The sequence below is a fragment of the Brachycentrus maculatus genome, unplaced genomic scaffold, assembly GCF_059751285.1.
Source record: "Brachycentrus maculatus isolate JH-2025_06_01 unplaced genomic scaffold, ASM5975128v1 h1tg000130l, whole genome shotgun sequence".
Classification (NCBI taxonomy): domain Eukaryota; kingdom Metazoa; phylum Arthropoda; class Insecta; order Trichoptera; family Brachycentridae; genus Brachycentrus; species Brachycentrus maculatus.
Window position 1 is genome coordinate 281254 of NW_028280883.1, and position 23208 is coordinate 304461.

Consider the following 23208-nt stretch of genomic DNA (forward strand, 5'->3'; position numbering starts at 1 on the left):
CAAAAGTGACTTAAATGGCCCTCCTGAACATTTTACGTTTTGTTAGTTGGTCACTTTCTCCTGTACGACTACGATATATATATATATATATATATATATATATATATTAATTAAAACCCTTATCCGCACCCCAATGGTGCATAGGGCACTGTGTCTTATAAACGCTCTTTTCTCCCTCTTGATCCCCACCTTGTCGCGGTGAGGGGGCTTGCGTGCCTCAGTGATTCACCAGGCTATGGCGGTAGTCTAACTACCAGAAGGGTCTCCCATGCCAAGCAGGTTGGTGAAGAGAGGCCAGACAAAGCGGGAAACAAGGTTGAGCCGACCTGTTGAGGGGTCCTCGGACCTCAGGCCTCGGGAGCGCTGGGCCAATCACTCTGCCTCCCTAAACCCTTTGATTACGATAAGTCCACGAAATGCCTCGGACACCGGCTTCTCTGGCACCCCCCGACCCGGCTGTGGTATTAGGACTGCGCTCACTAAACGGCTCCTATCCAACAATTCATCTTTCCGCATTGGAACGTACAATGTGCGGACAATGCAGGTCCACGGAAAAGATATTCACGCGACTCGTATCATGGATGACTACAAGTTAGATATCCTAGGACTGAGCGAGTCGCGATGGAAAGGATCTGGAAAGAGGTTGTTGGATAGTCACATGTGTCTGCACTCCGGCCAAGAACGATATCACCGTCAAGGGGTGGCAATTCTCCTTTCAGAAAGAGCAGCAAAGTGCTTGCTTAGTTGGGAACCAATTTCTGAAAGGCTTATACGCGTCACCCTCCAAACGGCCGATAGTTCTGTCACTGTCCTACAGTGCTACGCGCCTACCGAAATTGCAGATGCCCAAACAAAAGATGCCTTCTACGACTCTCTCCATGCGGTCATCGCCTCTCTCCCAAGAAGAACCCGCGTGGTAGTATTGGGAGATTTTAACGCGAGAGTCGGAACAGACCCATCACTTGCCCCAACGGTGATGGGAAGGCACGGCTATGGGCAAGCCAATGGCAATGGAGAAAGACTGGTCGAGTTCGCTAGTATTAACGACCTTGTCATTGGTGGTACGCTATTTCCCCATAGGTCCATCCATAAGTACACCTGGACCTCCCCTGACGGACGAACAAGAGCGCAGATAGATCACATCCTCTATGGACGTGCTAACCGGCGAGAGCTCCTCGATGTCAGGTCCTACAGAGGGGCCGACATTCATAGTGATCACGAGTTACTCGTCGGAAGAATCTGTCTGCAGCTCAAACGTCTGCCGAGATGTCCTCGGCGGAAGAGAATCAACTTAGACAAGTTGAAGAGTGCCGAAATAAGATTGAGATTCGAGGAAACGGTCGGACAACGTGTCCAGCAAGACACCGATCCTCAGCCCATTAATGTTGACTCGATTGAGGCACAGTGGGCCAGTCTCAAATCGGCTCTCAACTCTTCCGCCAATGAGGTTCTTGGCCCCAGGATAGGAGAAAGACCCCATTGGATGTCAGATGAGACCTGGGGAAAGATGGCTGAGCGCGCTCACTTAAAAGCACTGAGGGACAGTGAAAGTGACCCCTACCAACTGGACACCCTCAGAGATGACTACAGGCGCCAAGATCGTATAGTCAAACGATCATGCAGACTCGATAAGCGCCGTCATCTCGATTCTCTTATTGTAACGGCGGAACATGCTGCCCAAGGAAATGACACGCGGAAATTATTCCAAATAACAAGGAAGATCTGCGGAAAGAATTCGGTAACCCCTGAAGCTGTGAAAAACACAAATAGAGTTACCGAATCTGACGCGGATCGTATAAAGGAAATATGGCGTGATCATTTCCACAGGGTCTTGAATCGCCCTCCTCCTCCAATCATCCTCGATATTCCCACGGAGGCTGCGTCAAGCATTCCGCGGGCGGTCGCCATACCTGATGGTCCACCGACACAGGCAGAAATTATAGCTGCCGTGTCGAAATTGAAAAATGGGACTGCCCCTGGTGTTGATGGTATCCACCCGGAATTCTTGAAATGCAGCGTTACTGGCATTATTGGCCCTTTACACCAATTAATGTCCAGTGTGTGGGAAGAAGAGCGATGCCCTAGAGACTGGGTAAATGGGGAGATTACCGTGTTACATAAGAAGGGTGATCCACTCAACTGTGACAACTACCGCGGCATTACGCTACTCAGCGTACCTGGGAAGGCGCTTGCCCACGTAATCTTGCAGAGAATCCGAGCCCCCATTATGCAGGTGCTCAGAGAAAACCAGGCAGGGTTTCTGCCTGGCAGGTCCTGTGCGGATCAAATCCATAATATTCGTCACATTCTACAGCAGAGCCAGGAATTTAACAGTTCTCTGGCGATGTGTTTTGTAGACTATGAGAAAGCGTTTGATAGTCCGCACAGGCCCACACTCTGGAAAGTACTGGAAGCTTATGGGGTGCCTGCGAAATTAGTGGAGCTAATTAAGTCCCTTCACCTCAATAGTGAATGCCGAATGAGAGTTGACGATGTTGTCACGGATTGGTTTGGGGTCTCTACCGGAGTCAGACAAGGCTGCGTCCTTGCACCGTTTCTCTTCATCATCCTCATGGATTTCATTCTTCGAAAGTCATTACCATCTGACCGAGGTATATCCATCTCCCCCTCCCGGAAACTCTGCGACCTAGAGTACGCAGATGATGCTGTTTTAATTGATGACTCCGTCGAGGGTCTTCAATTGATCGTCGACAGGGTAAATAGGTACTCTACGCACATGGGGCTTACAATAAATGTTGCAAAAACCCATGTGTTGTGCAACAGCTCATGCCTAGATGCCCAACAACCCTTGACGTTGAGTAACCAGCGCATCGAAAGGGTCGAGAGTTTCAAGTACTTGGGAGTGTACGCGACTGAAAATGGCAGCCTTCAAAAGGAACTGGGAGTGCGATTAGGACTCGCTGGGTCCGCATTCAACAGTATGAAGGCTGTCTGGAGATCGGATTTATACTCGGTGAAAACCAAATGCCGCCTATACAATGCCTGCATTGCTCCTGTTCTCTTATACGGCTGTGAAACATGGCACCTTACAAGGGCCCAAAGCAGCCGTGTACTAAGCTTTGAGAACAGGTGTTTGCGGAGAATCTTAGGCGTGCGGTGGTTTGACTTTGTGAGGAATGAAGAGATAAGGCGTAGGACGCAGCAAATCTTGGTCACAACTGTCGTCAAAAAAAGGCGATTCAGTTGGCTTGGCCACGTACTCCGCATGCCTCCTGAGAGCCTTAATCAAGCTTGCCTCTTTTACAAGGCATCAGGTTCGCGCCGCCCAGGACGACCATTGCTGACAATTCGTCGGCAGTTCTCGTCAGAACTTCGCGACGCGGATCTGACTTGGGAGGATGCAAGGGAGCTGGCAGCCGACAGAAAAGCCTGGAGACAGTTTGTGGACTCCATATGCTCCACCTAGGGAGCGGATATGGTTATTATTATTTATATCATGATCGTTTTACACATGAAGGAAAGATGATCAGCCCTCCGCTTCAGGTACCAGTTCAGGGTAATATTGAATAAATATTACAGCGAAAAAATTACTTATATTTACTTTACCCCCCTTGGGAATCGAACCCGGGACCTCCAGAACGGTAGCCGAGCGTGCTGACCATTACACTACGGAGGCAGACGAATATATGTTAAGAAAAATAAAAAACAGGTTTTTTTTTTTATCCTTTTAATAAAAATTAATTTCATCACCAACAAACATAACTAACAAGTGTAAATTTCTCTCCAAGCACAAGAGCTCAGTCTCTTTATTGGAGAGAACTTCGTTTTTTAATTTTAAGATTGTAAAAGTAGATGTTGAATGTAAAAGGAAAATGAATTAATTTTTTTTTTTTAAACTTGTAACCATATTAAATAATAATTTTAAAAAATATAGAAGTCTGGGCATTTACAGGACTTACGGCTGTCATAGGTTCACCAATAGGCCTTTGTTACGATGTTGGATTCTAACTAACTAACTAACCATCACACCGCTTCCCCGCAGGGGTGGGCAGAGAGAATAGAGCGCCACACCACTCTGTCCTTGCAAACATTCTTCGCCTCTTCCACGTTCATGCATCTCCTCATACATACCCGCCGATTGTTACAACTCCTAACCTGACCACTTTCAAGTATTTGGCATACCTGATCGCGCCATGTTTTTCTCGGTCTTCCTCTGATGTTAGATTCAATAATCCAATAAGTAATAAATTAATATGAAAAATCACAAGACTATCGGTATTGAAATCTGTAGGGAACTAAGGGAGATATTAAAGTTTAAACTTTATATATTTGAATAAAACGAAAAACGTGCGTTCGCATACGTCATCAAATTTCCGTCATCAAACGTTTTATGACGTCATATGATTTATTGTCCATGGTTTATAGAGCTGTAATAGTAGTAGTGTGGATTGTTTGTTTACACTACCATTTGTGTTTTACAAATATGAGGGGAGGGTGGACCATAGACATCAACAAATAGAGCCGCCAATAATTTAGCAATGTTACTAATATTATAATAACTCCATTGTTTCTGTGACGCCATTCATTGCCAACTTACGAAAATAACGTTTTTTCGAAGGCGAATTTTCCAAAATAAAATGATGACTGAAAATATTAATTGAGTATGTTCGCCTTCGTAAAAACGTTGATTTCGTAAGTTGGTAACAAATGACGTCACAGAAACGAATCCGCACTACTACTATTACAGCTCTATAAAGCAGATACATAAAGGGATACGCCCCATAACACAACCGATGGCGTAACATTTGCTGACGTATAGCGGTGTCCGTTTTACGTTTTATTAAAATATCTAAAGTTTAAACCTTCATATCTCCGTTACTTCTCTACAGATTTCAATAGGAATGTTACCGATAGTCTTGTGATTTTTCACATTAATTTATTAGCCAATAATAACACATCATAAGAATGATTAATTCTTGTTTTTTTTTTTGGTAGCTGTTACGGCTGTCCAAACTTAAAACACAGTAAGGGACATTTTTTTGTAATACATTTTATTGCATTTTTGGCCTAAGTAGAATCTACTTAGTCCAAAGTTTTATCCCAACTTTAATTAAGATTTCGATAGAATACAGTAAACAGAACAGATTTGCATTTAATCGATTTTTTATGCAATATTGGAGGTGTAACTTTTCGGTGAGGACTTCCACATGTGTAATTTAATAAAAAAAAAATACCTGGAAGAGGGACGGGAGGGAGGAAAAGGGGAAAATGGAAAGATCAAAGATCAAATCCAAGACAAATTATGTGAAAATTGGGACACACCACGATATGAATATCGATTTACTATGTACGCGATCTCAGTGCTTACAAATGTATTTTTTTTTAATATTGTCAGAAGGTACTTATAAACGCAGTGTTATCATGATCGTTTTACACATGAACAAAAGGTGATCAGCCCTCCGCTTCAGGTACCAGTCCATGGTAATATTGAATAAATATTACAGTGAAAAAATTACTTATATTTATTTTACCCCCCTTGGGAATCGAACCCGGGACCTCCAGAACGGTAGCCGAGCGTGCTGACCATTACACTACGGAGGCGGACGAATATATGTTAAGAAAAATAAAAAACAGGTTTTTTTTTTATCCTTTTAATAAAAATAAATTTCATTACCAACAAATATAACTAACAAGTGTAAGTCCCACTCCAAGCACAAGAGCTCAGTCTCTTTATTGGAGAGAACTTCGTTTTTAATTTTAAGCTTGTAAAAGTAGATGTTGAACGTAAAAGAAAAATGAATGTAAATTATTAAAAAAAAACTTGTAACCATATTAAATAATAATTTTAAAAAATATAGAAGTCTGGGCATTTACAGGACTTATGGCCGTCGTAGGTTCACCAATAGGCCTTGGTTACGATGTTGGATTAACTAACTAATTTTATACTAGTAGTAATCTTCAGTAATTCCTTCTCTGTCCAAGCGGCCAGACTATGGAATGAATTACCTCTCTGCGTAAACAAATGCACCTTCTCTAATAACTTTCAAGAAACGTCTGAGACATTACTATCTATCATTAAAATCCTAACTGTCCATCAAACCTCCTCCCTTAGTTTTTCCCTCTACCTCCTTCCCTAAACTCCCTTTTTCTTTTGCCCTCCTTATTATCATCTTCTGTAATTTATGTTTTTTGAAATGTCAATTGGTATTTTATGTTTTTTTTCATGTCCGTCTCCGTAGTGTAATGGTCAGCGCGCTCGGCTACCGTTCTGGAGGTCCCGGGTTCGATTCCCAGAAGGGGGTCTAATATTTATTACAATAATTGTTACAATTTATTGTTAATATTTTTTACAATTTTTTCACTCTAATATTTATTCAATATTACCCTGGACTGTTACCTGAAGCGGAGGGCTGATCACCTTTCCTTCGTGTGTTAACGACCAAGATAACACTGCGTTTATATAATGCAGTGCCCTATGCACCATTGGGGTGCGGATAAGGGTTCGAATGTATTTCATGTTCAAGTATTATCTACCCTCTGATTGCAAACAGCTATATAGGGTATCAAACGTTTTGATCAATATCACTAATCTGTTTTTGGTTGGTTGGAAGATGTAGCATTAAGCCCGGCAATCTACTTATTTATTTTTCTCTACATGAAGTTTAAATAAATAATAAATGTAATTCGAAAGTAGGCCCCGCAAGGAATCGAATCAGGAAGAGTGTTATGTAGTCAGAGCATTATCCCAGCGTCCGGTAGCGAGAGAGAGTTCGATGAACCAGAGATCCCGTTAGAACCAGTTTCGGACGGTTTTTTGGGCGCCTGGAAGAGATCCGACATCTCTCGCCACGAGAATCGCACTAGTCGAGATGTCAGGCGCTGCGACGTGCGCCCGATCTGCAGATATATATGATGTCCACTCTGTGTTATAGGTGTCTAAACTTGGGATGAAACATCCATCCATATAGGTATAAATGAATGGGAGTCTAAGTAGCCCACAGTCCAGATATGCAGATAAACATGGCGTCTGTTGTAAACGAAGATAACCATGTTATAGGTGTCTAAACATGGGATGAAACATCCATCTATGTAGATATGTTTATTATATGGGAGTCTGGGTATTTACGGGGCCTACAGCCCAGATATGCAGATAAACATGGCGTCTGTTGTAAACGGAAGATAACCATGTTATAGGTGTCTAAACATGGGATGTAACATCTATCTATATGTGTCTAAACTTGGGATGAAACATCCATCTGTATAGGTTTATATATGTATGGAAGTCTGGGTATTTACGGGGGTTACAGCCTAGATATGCAGATAAACATGGCGTCTGTTGTAAACGGAAGATAACTATGTTATAGGTGTCTAAACATGGGATGTAACATCTATCTATATGTATCTAAACTTGGGATGAAACATCCAGCTATATAGGTATATATATGTATGGAAGTCTGGGTATTTACGGGGGTTACAGCCCAGATATGCAGATATGGCGTCTGTTGTAAACGGAAGATAACCATGTTATAGGTGTCTAAACATGGGATGTAACATCTATCTATATGTGTCTAAACTTGGGATGAAACATCCATCTGTATAGGTTTATATATGTATGGAAGTCTGGGTATTTACGGGGGTTACAGCCCAGATATGCAGATAAACATGGCGTCTGTTGTAAACGGAAGAAACTATGTTATAGGTGTCTTAACATGGGATGTAACATCTATGTATATGTGTCTAAACTTGGGATGAAACATCCATCTATATAGGTATATATATGTATGGAAGTCTGGGTATTTACGGGGGTTACAGCCCAGATATGCAGATAAACATGGCGTCTGTTGTAAAAGGAAGATAACCATGTTGTAAACGGAAGATAACTATGTTGTAGGTATAAACTAGGGATGAAACATATATCTATCTTTGTATATATATATATATATATATATATATATATATAATTTTGGATAATTTATATAGCGCCATTTTCGTAAAATACTACCTCAAGGGCGCTTATACAGACATGGATTACATAACACAGTCCTTAGTGCACATAACCTAGAATTACACTTATATTGTTATTCAATTTGAGGTATGTGGGTAACAAATAACAAATAGATGTCTCCCGAGTCTTCCGTCTGAGTGAAAAGGACATCGACTCGGCGATAATGGCGTTCCCACGCGCGATTCAACAAAATTTCAATGATTCAACTAGCATAGCATAGATGCATGGTAGACTAAATCGAATGGAGTTGATGTAACGTCTTCTACTTGCATGAACAAAACCCTTATCCGCACCCCAATGGTGCATAGGGCACTGCGTCATATAAACGCAGTGTTATCTTGATCGTTTACACATGAAGGAAAGGTGATCAGCCCTCCGCTTCAGGTACCAGTCCAGGGTAATATTGAATAAATATTGGAGTGAAAAAATCATATTTATTTTACCCCCCCCTGGGAATCGAACCCGGATCCTCCAGAACGGTAGCCGAGCGTGCTGACCATTACACTACGGAGGCGGAGGCGGAATGAACAAATTTAGTGCTTTTTATTGAAATTTATAAGAAACTCCCCACAAATGACCAAAAAGTTATGTTTTTTTAATAGTTTTTTTTATAATAACAAACCTTAGCTGAAAAACATCACATTGACTGGCTCACTTTTTTTGAATAACCTAACGTCCAAGTGACTCTGAAATCTACGGCTTATGCAACACCACTTATCATGACCCTACTCAGGCTTCAACTTTTTAAGTTTTATAGCTTATGCCTACTCGTGAGTGGATTTACTCTTTTTGTTTAAAGTTACTATAATTTCATGTAATTCATGAGTGAAAATACACTCGCTATCTTTTTTTTATTATTTTTTTTTTCAAAACATATTACAGTACATATATAAGTCATATATACATATAATATTCCCGATGAGTAATTTCTATTTCTTATTTTAGGACATGGAATTAAGGTTTACAAGACTGGAACACAAATAATAAAGTAACAAAAAATAATAGATTTATATTATCCACTGACACTTCGTGATGGAGTTGCATTTTTAATATATTATTAGATTAAAACCAATATTTTTAGCTTTTCCACTTTTTTATTTGACCAGCGACCGGGTTTCGTCGTTACCGACATCATCAGACTGGTGGGAGGCTATACAAATTGTTATGTTATATATAAAACTCCCGTTTTAAAATGTTTCATATATAACATAACAATTTGTGTAGCCTCCCACCAGTCTGATGATGTCGGTAACGACGAAACCCGGTCGCTGGTCAAATAAAAAAAGTGGAAAAGCTAAAAATATTGGTTTTAATCTAATAATATTTGTAAATGACCAAAACTAATACTAATACATGGCAAAACATAAAAACAATAAACAGATAATTATATCTTTAATAATATATACTAAGATAATTATTTATATTTATTGTAGTAGGCATAAGAAGCATATTTAAAAAAATTAAAAAAAACAAGAGGTAAGAAGTATATTTAAAATAAACAAATGAGAAAATATTAAAAAAATCGCTTGAGGCAAAAGTTTATACTGATTAAAATTTAGCAGTCTGTCCGCCTCCGTAGTGTTATGGTCGGCATGCTCGCCTACCGTTCTGGAGGTCCCGGGTTCGATTCCCAGGGGGGTTTAATAAATTTAAGTGATTTTTTCACTCTAATATTTATCCAATATTACACTGGACTTGTACCTGAAGTGGAGGGCTGATCACCTTTCCTTTATGTGTAATCGATCGAGATAACACTGCGTTCATATGAAGCAGTGCCCTATGCACCATTGGGGTGCGGTAAGGGTTTTAGTATTATATTAATAAAAGTTCGCATTGAGGTTACTTAGTTCTATGATTTAACTTAGGATGTGAGTTTCTATTTCTTCCAGCAAAGGTTGATTGTCGTTTCGTTGAACGTTGAACAGACAGTTTTTACTGTGATTTCTCGACGTGCGGTCAGAACTCTTCACGCGGAAGAGTCTGCACCAAAATGGCGTACTCCCACCTCTCGGACAGCTGTCTCTATCTCTCGACGTTCTCTCTCTCTCCCCCCCCCTCCCTTCCAACCCATGACCCGTCATAGGACGTCCGAGGATGTAAGAGCGGTGTTTGAAGTATTAAGATACCGTAATATAGCAAAAGTCAACAGGTAACAATATTTATAGTGACCATTCGCTTGAGGTAACAAGGGTCTAATATACGATTTTATATCTGTATTTGTATTCATTCATTCATGTATTCAAACCCTTATCCGCACCCGATGGTGCATAGGACACTGCATCATATCATCGCTCGACGGCCCCTACGTAAAGTACTCTATCTGCAAATCTGTTGCTTTACAGGAGAAAGCTTAGAAGATTTTTTCAACGTATTTTTTTTTATTATTAATTAACGGTTTTATCTGAAATTCTAAACTAGTATAATACATTCAGAAACACGATAAAATAATGTATTAAATCGTTTAAAAACTTTATGCTTTGTCAAAATTAAGTAGTTAGTGTTTTAGGAGTTCAGTTTATTTCAAAAATTCCATGTAGATGGCGTCTTATACGCCTAAAAACTAGGCGTAATTTATTTTATATATATTATTTAAGCTTATAATTTGACCAGACAATTTATTTACAACATTTTGAATGTGTCCAAATACTTGTTCACAAAATCTGGATTATCTCCAATTACAGGAGTTATTTTCATATTATTTTTGACATCTCATCAAAGATGAAGAAGAATATGGAAGTCTGGGCATTTACGGGGCTGACGACCGTCATAGGCTGGTTTAAGTGATCACTTTACACACGTGTAACATTCACCAATTCTACCCATTATTGACAACCACACTACTCAAATTCTTGGAAGTTCTATATATATGAACCAATTTAGAAACCTTGTTCTTGAATCACTAGAACTTCACTAGAGACATCCATATTCTTCTTCATCTTTGATGAGATGTCAAAAATAATATGAAAATAGCTCCTGTAATTGGAGATAATCCAGATTTTGTGAACAAGTATTTGGACACACTCAAAATGTTGTATATTATTTATATTTGTAGATAGTGGTTAGTTGATAACATACACCAAACATCTCAAAATTGACAAAAATGTAGTTAGAGCTCTTTACGTAGGGAACGTCGATCGCGCTAACGCAGCGTTATCTTGATCGTTAAGAAAAGGTGATCGTGAAGAAAAGGTGATCAGCCCTCAACTAAATATTTACATAATATTTTACTTAAATAAAAATAATTTTTATAATCATATCCGTAGTGTACCTAGTAGTCAGCACATTCGGCTACCGTTCTGGAGGTCCCGGGATCGATTCCCAGGGGGGTCAAATAAATATAAGTGATTTTTTTATGTGTTAACGATCAAGATAAAATATCAAAATAAAGGTCAAAATAAAAGATGGAACAAAGGCAAAATAAAGGAATGGGTAAATGATCAAGAGTTAATTTTATGAACATTGTAAAAAAGATTATATTGTTAATTTTTCTCTTTTTTTGTGTGTATATATTAGGTTAAAATGGTTAAAAAACAATAAAAAAATGTATGCAAAAAGAACTCCACCGACAAGACACACAAGGTGGCTTGGTGGGTCTCTGCAAAATAACTTTTTATTTTTATTTTTAATATATGTTAAAAATTGCGATTTATAAAAATAGATAAATAAAAAAAAAAAAAAAAAGATAACACTGCGTTTATATGACGCAGTGCCCTATGCACCATTGGGGTGCGGATAAGGGTTTGAAGAAGAAGACGTAGAATTACAATCCATATTTATATAATTCGTCAAAATGATAACATATCGCTCACTCCTTTCAACAACGTCGTATTTCAAAAATCGACATTTTTCAGTTGTGCATGTTTTCGGAATGGCCAGAAAATGTACTATATCCCAGCAAAAGCGGGATATTTTAAACTTAATATTTACCCGCTACAGGGCAGAAAGTGTTATTTTTGCATTTTGAAGAAAAGGTATTGTGTAATTATTTTTTTAAATATACTAAATATTTTTCAAATGGAGAAAAAACATTCAGGTTTTACATAAAAAGATCTGTTGCATAGTAAGAAGTTAAATAAGTGGCTTGATATTTATTCTTCATACATTGTATTTTATGTTTTAACTTTAAAAACGTTCTCCTGAAAAATCTAGTTTTTTGATTTATGACGTGTGAGCGATATGTCAAAAAATAGTATGAAAATAACTCCTGTAATTGGAGATAATCCAGATTTTGTGAAGAAGTATTTGGACACACTCAAAAGTTGTAAAATAAATGTATTAGACCTCTTCACATGATCGAAAAACCACCTTTCATGACACTACACCAGCTACATCCTGGAAACAGGTTGAATGCGTCAGGTATAAGCGCTCAGAATGCATTCAGCCGCAAATAGCCTCAAAAACTCATGCAATATTATACCTTAAATCTCTTTTTAAAAGAGACATTACTCCCTGTACTTTATTATAGACATACGCCGGAATAGTTACACGGTCCGGTGATCACCACGCCACAAAAGGGTCCGTTTTTTCAATAAAAGTTTTTAATGACTTTTTTTTCATTATTACTCCGCGTGACGTCTTGCTTCTGTCTGACGTTTGAAGCAGCATAGTGTTATAACCCACAAATCACTGTTTATATATGTGTATATATATATATATATATATATAAATATATATATATATATATATATATATATATATATATATATATATATATATATATATATATATATATATATATATATATATATATATATATATATATATATATATATATATATATATATATATATATATATATATATATATATATATATATATATATATATATATATATATATATATATATATATATATATATATATATATATATATATATATATATATATATATATATATATATATATATATATATATATATATATATATATCAAACCCTTATCCGCAACCCAATGGTGCATTGGGCACTGTATCATATAAAACATACGCAACAGATACGTAGCTATTCTTGTATTGATGCGTATTACGTTTGCTGCACTAAAACATCTCATTTCGACTGCATTCAGTCCACTTTCATCCTTCTTTTGCCAACTCCATGCTTCGCTTCCGCACATAAGAATTGGTTCCAGGACCAATAATACGATGGAAATAATATATACACTTATTAATTTATTGTTTTAACACCCATTGGTGCATAGGGCACTGCAATGGTAATAAATATTTGAACATAATCTCTCATTAAATGTACCAAACGTAACAAAAACAGCAAAATAACCTAAAAAAGAGCGAATTTTTAGTAAAAAATTATTTTGTTAAACATTTTTATTATTATTATGTTAAAATCACTTAGATTTATAAAAAAGGACTGACTTTTTGACTTGTTGGTTGTATTTTCACTGACTTTAATGTATTGGTAGATTCACGGTATTTACATTTTTCTATGAATGCCGAAATCAACATTCAATGCTAGGGTGACCACTGATTACCAAATCACAGAAGAAGCGTTCAAAAGACACCGTCGAACCCGGAAGCCGAACCGCGGATATCCGAAGTCCCAGGGAATCCGAACAACATTTTGAAGACGAATGTTTGCTAGATAACATTAAAAAAGCACGCAGACTGAATAACGCATTTCTTATAACATAAATTTATTACGGGTATGTATGAGGAGATGCATGAACGTGGAAGAGGCAAAGAATGTTTGCAAAGACAGAGGGGTATGGCGTTCTATACTCTCTGCCTACCCCTGCTGGGAAGCGGCGTGACGGTTTGTTAGTTAGTTAAAATTATTAAATAAAACCTAACAATCAGGTATGTCAAATACTTGAAAGCGGCCGGGTCAGGAGTCGTAATAATCGTCGGGTATGTATGAGGAGATGCATGAATGTAGAAGAGGCAAAGAATGTTTGCAAGGACAGAGTAGTGTGGCGTTCAATTCTCTCTGCCTACCCCTGCGGGGAAGCGGCGTGATGGTTAGTTAGTTAGTTAGTTAGTTCTAATTTTGTTTTTAAATTATTGAAAAATTAGTAAAGTATGCAGTACTATACCTGTATTGCTACTCACTTCTTCAAACCCTCATCTGCACCGGATGGTACATAGGGCACAGCATCATATAAACGCAGATCTTGATCGTTAACACATGAAGGAAAGGTGATCAGCCCTCCGCTTCAGGTACCAGTCCAGGGTAATATTGAATAAACATGAGGGTGAAAAAAAGGCATAGTTATTTGACCCCCCCCCCCCTAAGAATCGAACACGGGACCTCCAGTACAGTAGTGGAGCGTGATGAACAAAAAAAAATAAAAAATTAAATACATGAGAAACGCCATTAGATATCCTTTTCATTTTTATCATTTTCCTGTAATATTTGATTGAAATTATCTTTTCTTTTGATTTTAATGTGTCTTGGTCTCCAAGTCTGAAGACTCATGATCTTTGTAAACTGAAGATGAAACGCTCTCGTGTATAATTCTTAAAATGGCGCTTCAATTATTTTTCTCAGTCAGTATAACGTTTTTTCACAGTTGCGTCGGAAGACGTGTGCTCACCGCAGTGAATGGGATAATTCAGGGGTGGACAAATCGTGGTATTCGAGTCGTAATTGTACCTTAGCGTACTTCCTTACTGTATTGAACAAAGCCCTCCCTCTTGGACTTCCGCAGTTCTCTCTCTTCCAGTGCAGGCCGGCCACTGTCCTAATGCCATCGGACTATCTTGTCTGGGACCTACCCACGCCTCTAGGCCTCCAATCAGGCACCGCACTAGTCCATCTATCCTCAGACATCCGTGTCACATGACCTTCTTATTCTTCAGCCTTCTTCTTGTGTCCAGTATCGAACAAAGCCCTCCCTATTGGACTTCCACAGTTCTCTCTCTTCCAGTGCAGGCCCGCCACTGTCCTAATGCCATTGGACCATCTTGTCTGGGACCTACCCACGCCTCTAGGCCTCCAGTCAGGCACCACACTCGTCCATCTGTCCTCAGACATACGTGCCACATGACCTGCCCAGTTCCACTTTACTTCCGCGATTCCTTTTACCACATCTGTTACCTTGGTCTCTCCCTTATCCAAACATTCGTTATACGAATGAGATGCACGAATGTGGAAGAGGCGAATAATGTTTGCGAAGACAGACTGGTTACCACACTGGTGAGAGCACCAGCTCTACATATTTCATAAAATAAATTTGTTTTACCGATCTTTCTTCACTTGTCCGTTCCACATGTCCAAACCATCTCAACACACCTTTCTTAATTTTAAGGATAGTGCTTATCTCAGGCTTGCATTATTTACTCTCATCACCATTCGAACATGTATCAAATATCGTTTTACCGCACATACGAATGTAAGACGACTTAGGGATCGCATTTCGACATTTTTTTTAGATGGTTGTTGCATTTATTATTTTACCTTTCTTATTATGTACAAGGTTTATAGATCATCAAGTGGATTTTTTACTAACCTCCCCCTAACTTTCCCCTCTCCTTATTAATAGAACAATTTTATATTTTATATTTTAGTTATTATACAGACCTGAATGATGGAAGTTTAACTTCCGAAACTTGTAGTCTTTAATAAAACTCAAGTGGTATAAAACAAGTGTTTTCTATAATCATTGTTAGTGGATTTTCGATTTATCTAACTTTAAAAAAATATATATTATCGCATTTCGACGTCATTCAGTCTACTTTCAGTCGCGTTCTGACTTTGTATATTTGAGATTACACCCTTAAATGGGTTTGTTGGGATTGTTTTTGCATGTATGAAGTTACTGTGTGTCGATTTGGCTCCTGGGTCTAATGTTGGCAACCCCTGGGTCTAGTATGGCGGTGGTTCCATAGTCTCGATTCGGCTTGACTGAGCTTGGATACTGGCTGTGCACTCGACGAGCCGGCAACACTGCATTCCCTGCGGGCAGTGCTCGAATGATAACTATAAAATACAATATTTTCATAAAATAATGTCAAAATACTAAAATATGTTTTTTTTTTTTATTTCTTCCTTTTTTATTTAATTATTTATTTTTTGATACTTGAGTTACAACATTTTGAGTGTGTCCAAATACTTGTTCACAAAATCTGGATTATCTCCATTTGCAGGAGATGTCAAAAAATAATACGATACTTTAGTATTGTAGCGAGAGAATGACTAAGAAAATATATGTGGCGAATGTGAGAGGGAAAACAGAACGTGGACGACCGAAAAAGACTTGGCACGATCAGATTAATCAGAACCTAAAATCTGGCGGTGTCAAAAGTCTGCATAATCGGAGGGCATGTATGACTAGATGTATGGATGTGAAGGAGGCTAGGAGTGTATGTCAGGACAGAAGAGTGTGGCGTTCCATCCTCTCTGCCTACCCCTGCGGGGAAACGGCGTGATGGTAGTAGTAGTAGTAGTAGTAGTACTTTAGTATTTATTAAAACTGCACAGTTGGTATTGTAGAATTCCATTCTGAATCGTTGGGTAATATATCCAAAATTAAACACGGTTATTGGATTGAATTCCACTTTTATTTACATATATATGATAATTTAATAAAATTTTAAATTAAAAAAGAGAAATATTGGTGATTTGATTATTTACAAAAAAAACTTCAATTTTACGCTATTTCTGTGAGCTAAAGTGGCTCATTATCAGAAATAGGTATCAAATTGTGGTAGAGTGGGTTCGAACCGAGAAACTCTGACTCAAGAGTCCGCGACACTAACTACGGGACCACAAACCGACACATATTTTAATGAATTTATGTAACTGTAATCTTTGGACCTAAGTTACATTTGACGCTTTTGATTTTTTGCTTAAAACGCCGTTTTTGTATGGAAATATAAGTAAAGATTTCTTCGAAATAAATACATTGTTTTGAAAAGAAAAGAATTATTTTAAGGTAAGGAGTAAAAAAATGTATTCTAAAAAAATTACACCGTTTAAAAATAAAAATACTTTTTCTTTACTGTTTATAAAATAAAATGTATGTTTTTAAAAACAAACAAAAATCCAATATAAATATATATATATATATATGTATACATGTGTATATATATATATATATATATATATATATATATATATATATATATATATATATATATATTTATATATATATATATATATATATATATATATATATATATATATATATATATATATATATATATATATATATATATATATATATATATTTATATATAAATATATATATATTTTAAACGATCATGATAACACTGCGTTTATAAGACACAGTTCCATATGGACCATTGGGGTGCGGATAAGGGTTTTATTTTATTGTTATATATATATTGGATTTTTTGTTTGTTCTCCAAATTAGTACCCTGGCTGCGAGCGGTAACATCACTTTACCCATAGCAGTTGTTGCAGAAGATCGAAGCGTGAGACGTCTATCGACCAATTGGTCTTGAATACACAGCTCTTTAAGGTACTCTGGAGCCGTATTATGTATTGATTTACACATGAGCAGACAGAGTTTATACTCAACCCTTTCGGGAAACCGTGACCAGTGCAGTTGGTGAAGTAGTGGGGTGATGTGACTGTATTTAGAAATTTGTTTCTATTGCTTTTGTGAAAACAGGTGAAAATAGAAAATTTTCACCTGTTGATGAGAACATCTGTAGTTCTAGAAACTTGTCGTGTTTATATTAATAAACTCAAAAATTGGTATTAGACTAATGTTTTATTTTTGTATTTAAATCGGCATTTCATGAATTTTCAAGATTTTAATTGCTTCACAAGTAATGTGAGATTAAAGATGAGAAATGTATGGTTTCTATTTTCTATCAGTTCCATTTCAAACTGAGCCACAGTAGGTACAGCTAGTGTAAAAAAAATGATATCATTTTGACATTTTAACATAAATGTAGAAGGACATGGATATCTGGGTATTTACAGGGCTTGCGACATGTCAACCCGCCATAAAAAAAACTCGTCATAAAAAAACTCGTCATAAAAAAACTAGTCATAAAAAAACTCGTCATAAAAATTCGTCATAAAAAAACTCGTCATTAAAAAACTCGTCATAAAAAAAATCGTCATAAAAAAACTAGTGGTAGAAAAAACTCGACGTAAAAATGCTCGTCTTAAAAATAACTCGTTATAAAAAAGCCTTTAAAAAAATACTTGTCATAAAAAACCAGTCATAATAAAAAATGAAAAACCGACATAAAAAACGTCATAGTAAAACTCGTCATAAAAAACTGGGCTCCGCCCCTCGGGATGACCACGCCCCTTGCACAGTCCTGGAAATGCGTGGGTGGACACGACTCACGAGTCAAGTGCAAGAATATAAACTTCTTTTCACATCTACATATCTTCATTCGCACAAAAGTGACTTTCATCTAAAGTTTAAACACCTATAGTATCGACATATCATCCGTAGGGTGAATAACCCAGTATCTGATATGAATAAATCATAATAGATTATTGATAATCAACTGGTAAAAAAAAAGATCTAAAAAATTCCTAGAATGCCCATACTTCCATATTATCTATGCATAAAAAAAAATGGATTTTTAAGTTATCTAATATCATATGTTGTTCAAAAAATTAACCCCGTAAGGGTGTTCAATAATTGGCAGAATTGTGTTTGTTACATAGTGTATTATGCATTCACTTCTGTCAGCCAAAGCCAGGTGGTAAATCCAGACTTATTTATATATTAAAAAAATGTATTTTTGAGATTTTTGAGATATTTATTTACATATTTAAACTTCATGTACAGAAAAGAAACATGTATATTTGCGGGCTTATTGCTAAAAAGTAATATCTTCCAACCAACCAACAACAGACTAGTGATATTGGTCAAAACGTTTGATACCATATATAGCTGTTTGCAATCAGAGGGTAGAAAGTGCTTGAACATTTAAAAAAATGTAAATTACAAATAACTGCTGTTTTAATTAAGCAAATACTTTCGATATATATCCATTATGATATGTAATATGTTCAAAAATTTAACCCTGTTGTTCATTTTTGACAAACTCAAACAGATTTTGCAAAATAAAGAGATTTCCACCCGTCAAAAATGAATCCTGCATACTGCCAGTGAACACATATGCACTAGAGACTATGGCTCTGACAAAGAGAAATGCAGAGGAACTCATGTGCACACAGCCATCCATGGAAAGATCCACGCTTGGTCTAAGTCTGATAGACAAAATAATAATAAAAAAATCAAGATACCAGGAAAAGAACCAAAGGAGATGATATCATAGATCACGTAGCAAAACTCAAATGGCAATGGGCAGGACATATTGCAAGACAGGATGGACCCCAAGAATTTTACAATAGAAAGAACAAAAGAGTTGTCGGAAGACCCCAAAAGAGATGGTCTGACGCTGTGGGGGGTAGAAACTGGCTGCAAGCAGCAACTGACCAGAGGAAATGGAAAGAAGGGGAAGAAGCCTATATCCAGCAGTGGAGGTCAGAGGGCTCATAAAGATGTTCAAAAATTGAACCTTGTTTGGATATTCAATAATGCACAGAATTGTATTTGTAACACAGTGTATTAGGTATCACACAGGTCAGGCAATCCTGGGTCGTTGGCCCTGTGAATGCCCAAATTTACATATTTTCTATATTTATAAATATATATAAAATGATGCCCTATAAAGATAACAATTATCGCTCACTCCTTTCAACTACGTCATAAATCAAATAAATTTATTTTTCAGGAGATCGTTTTTAAAGTTTAAAAATATAATCAAATGTATTAAAAATAAATATTAAGCCACTTATTGAGCTTTTTACTGTGCAACAGATCTTTTGAGGTAAAACCTGACTGTTTTCTTTCCTTTTGAAAAATATGTAGTATATTTAAAAAAATAATTCAACAATACCTTTTCTTAAAAATGCAAAAACAACACTTTTTGCCCTGTAGCGGGTAAATATTAAGTTAAACATATGCCGCTTTTGCGGGGATATATGGAGTACATTTTCTGGGTATTCCGAAAACATGCAAAACTGAAAATTTACGATTTTTTATTTATGACGTTGTTGAAAGGAGTGAGCGATATGTCTTAAATTATTTTTAAATGCGTTACAAACTATTGCAATAGCAAATCAAGTCAGGCCTTCGGAATACATGGAGACCATATTTCTTTCGTATAAAAATATCGTTCGTTCCAATGGTGATAATTCATCGTATTTTAGAAACAAGTGATATTAGTGGTTTAGAAATAGTAAAAGTGTTATAGAATTAGTGGTATTTACTAAGTAAAACTTAAATTCAAACAGATATTACCACAAAGTAACTGCCGAATCAATTAATGAAATTATAAACAATTATTTCTAAATAATTAAATATAAAAATAAAACACTTGCGTAAGACCAATTTTTTAAAGTTTATTAATGTAAACGCGACTAATTTCTAGAACTACATTTGTTCTTATCTTCTTCTTCTCATTCTTTTGTAGATCCTAGGGATCTGTTTGTGCCTCCGCTTGTAGCTCTTGGGATGTTGACTCCCAGCTGTCTTTCCACCTTTTCGGAGGTCTGCCTGGGGGTCTGCGTCCTTCAGGGATTCTTGTTCTTATCAAAAATTGAAAATACAAAATGAACATTTTAACTTGTTAATGAGAATATCTGTAGTTCTCAAAACTAATCATGTGTACATTAATAAACTCAAAAGTGGTCTTATACAAGTGTTTTAAAAATTTTATATTTAAATTATTATGGTATTCCATAAATTTAATGCCAAATCAATGAATAATATTTTGAGACAATTTATTTATAGTTTTGGCATTCACTTTGTGGAATAACATGATAATTTTATATCATATTTTTTTAAAAAACTTGTATAATACCACTTTATTTGCGTTTATTAAACACGATTAGTTTTGAGAACTACGGATATTCTCATTAACAAGTTAAAATTCTAAGTTTGTATTTTCACCTTTTGATAGACATAATTAAATTATGAATAAAACACTTGTTTTTTACCACTTGAGTATTTTATTTTAACGACTAATTTCGGGAGCTACACATGCTTCCATCTACGGGTTTGAATATAAACTGTTTATATTCATACCTGTAGACGGAAGCATCTGTAGCTTCCGAAACTAGTCGTCAAAATATAATGCTGAAGTGGTAAACAAAATAAGTGTTTTATTTATATTTTTTTTAAATGTTCAAATTGTGAAGTTTGGTTTTTTTTTATTCTATCAATAACATAATCTGTTTATACTCAAACCCGTAGATGGAAGCATCTGTAGCTTTCGAAACTATTAGTTAAAATATAATACTCGAGTGGTAAAAACACGTGTTTTAATTTTTTTTTAAGAAGTTGGAATTCTGAATTTTGGCTTTTTATTTTATTAATATAATGTTTCTTCGAGTTACGCTGATGACTATTATATTTTATTAAAATTTTTGTCTGTTCCTCAATATTATCGTACATTTTATCTAGCGTGCTTAGCGTCAGGTAATAATAGCCAGGTAAATTCGTTCCCTCGTCATAGGTGAGTACAGTACATGTGGCAACGCCGCATTCTCACCTGGATCGTCGGCAGTTCGGCCACCTGTAGCGCCTCAGTCGATCCGTGGCCGAGCGCCGCGCACCACGGCACCAGCCAGCACGCCGAAACCGGTCAGCATTCACACGTCACGGGCAGCGCGTTTCCCCAGCTACAGACCCGTCCAAACCGCGAACGAATCGGTCCATAAATAAAGGAACTGTGCCCACTTTTACGCAAACGACAAAAAGTGATCGGAGAAAATTGCGTTTTGCCCGCGTTTTGCGTCGTCGAGACAACGCTAGGACTTATAAAGGGATTGTGAAAACTCTAATGTGCAAGTGAAGCGTAATTAAACATAATTTTGTGTTGATGTTTATATAAATATCTCTATATATGTAGATGAAAGAGATTTGTGGATTGTTTCATCCTAGCAGTGCAGTGTTTACTTCTTCGACCACTGCTGAATCGCTTGAGGGTACCCACTGAAGTACTCCATCCTTTGGACCGCAACCAGTTGAATGTAAGTAAGTTTTACACGTGGTGGCCCCGTATCGCTAGCTAGTTTTCTAGCCAATTTAGAAAACACGTCCAAGGTATCTCGCTTCGTAAAAACAACACATCACCTGTGCACATATGTATACAAACGCAGATTACGAATTACGCCACAGACATCGCAACACTCCGGACACATCCGGTGTGTTTAGCATTGCAAAACATGGTTTTAACTTTATAGAAACGCCAGAGACCGTCGGTCAAAGTTCGACCTACCTGGTAGAAGGAAGTTCGACTCAATACAAACTAGTTTTTTTTTTTTCAGAATCAGAAAAAATCAGGTTTCTAATCGAATTTCTAATTGTCTCGTTTCGTAAGCGGACGCGGTAAGTACTCGAACGGTTGCGAAAGAATACAATTTGTTTACAAACTTGCTGTGTAGCTAGCTAGACCACGTGTGACAACATACATACGGAGGTAGTGTGAATAAAATTCGCCATCTTAAAAGCTGAAGCAAGGTATACAGATAGAGAAACTGATAAGACAAAATTGTACTAATGTTTCATCAAATAATCTGTAAAAAAAACTTGTATTTTCATTGATTTTCCTAGGATAGCATGCAAACAAGGAGGTAGTATGAATAAAATTTTCCATCCAAAAGCTAGAAAGTTGTTAGAAGTACAAGAAAACACCAAAAATGGACAGAACATGATTGTACCAGCGTATGAATTTCAGATTGAAAAATATCTGCAAAAAACCTGGTATTATCGTTAATTTTCTTAGGACAACATGCAAACAAGGAGGTAGTATGAATATAATTTGCCATCTGAAAAGCTAGAACGCTGTTAGCAGTACAAGAAAACACAAAAAAACAGACAGCACATGATTATACTAGCAAATAATTCTCAGACTAAAAATATCTGTAAAAACCCTGATATTTTCATTGATTTTCCTGTGACAAAATGCAAAGAAGGAGGTAGTATGAATAAAATTCATCTCTAAAGCTAGAAACGTCGAGAAATAGACGTGACAAGATTATACCAGCGTATAAACCTCAAATTAACCAAATAACCTGTAAAAAAACCTGATATTTTCGTAAATTTTCCTGCTAGCGATCATGTTTTCGCCTCGGTGTCAACTTTGGACATTGTATCGAAGATCGAGGATACTCTGAGACGTAAATAAGTGTTTTTTTCCTCGAGTTTGAGGTCTCGACAAGTGCGATTGCGTTTGACGTCGACCGAAACCAGTTCTGATGTTATTTGAGGTTAGGTCTGCCCGCG

At 36.8% G+C, this 23208-nt stretch overlaps 2 protein-coding genes across 4 annotated transcripts in view; both read left to right on the forward strand.

The window, feature by feature from the left end:
• The first annotated feature begins 268 nt into the window (after positions 1–268).
• Positions 269–6874, forward strand: LOC148309337 (protein CFDP2-like). The gene is made up of 2 exons (XM_088260245.1): positions 269–1601; positions 6711–6874. Exons 1-2 carry the CDS (start codon positions 269–271, stop codon positions 6872–6874), a joined length of 1497 nt encoding a protein of 498 aa, XP_088116371.1.
• A 14634-nt stretch (positions 6875–21508) lies between these two features.
• fus (epithelial splicing regulatory protein fusilli) overlaps positions 21509–23208 on the forward strand; it is a 94629-nt gene continuing 92929 nt past the window's right edge. For all 3 annotated transcript variants that reach the window (XR_015837561.1, XM_088260258.1, XM_088260257.1), the window contains exon 1: positions 21509–21953. The gene's annotated coding sequence lies outside the window, so the exon portion shown is untranslated. The remainder of the gene's footprint in view (positions 21954–23208) is intronic.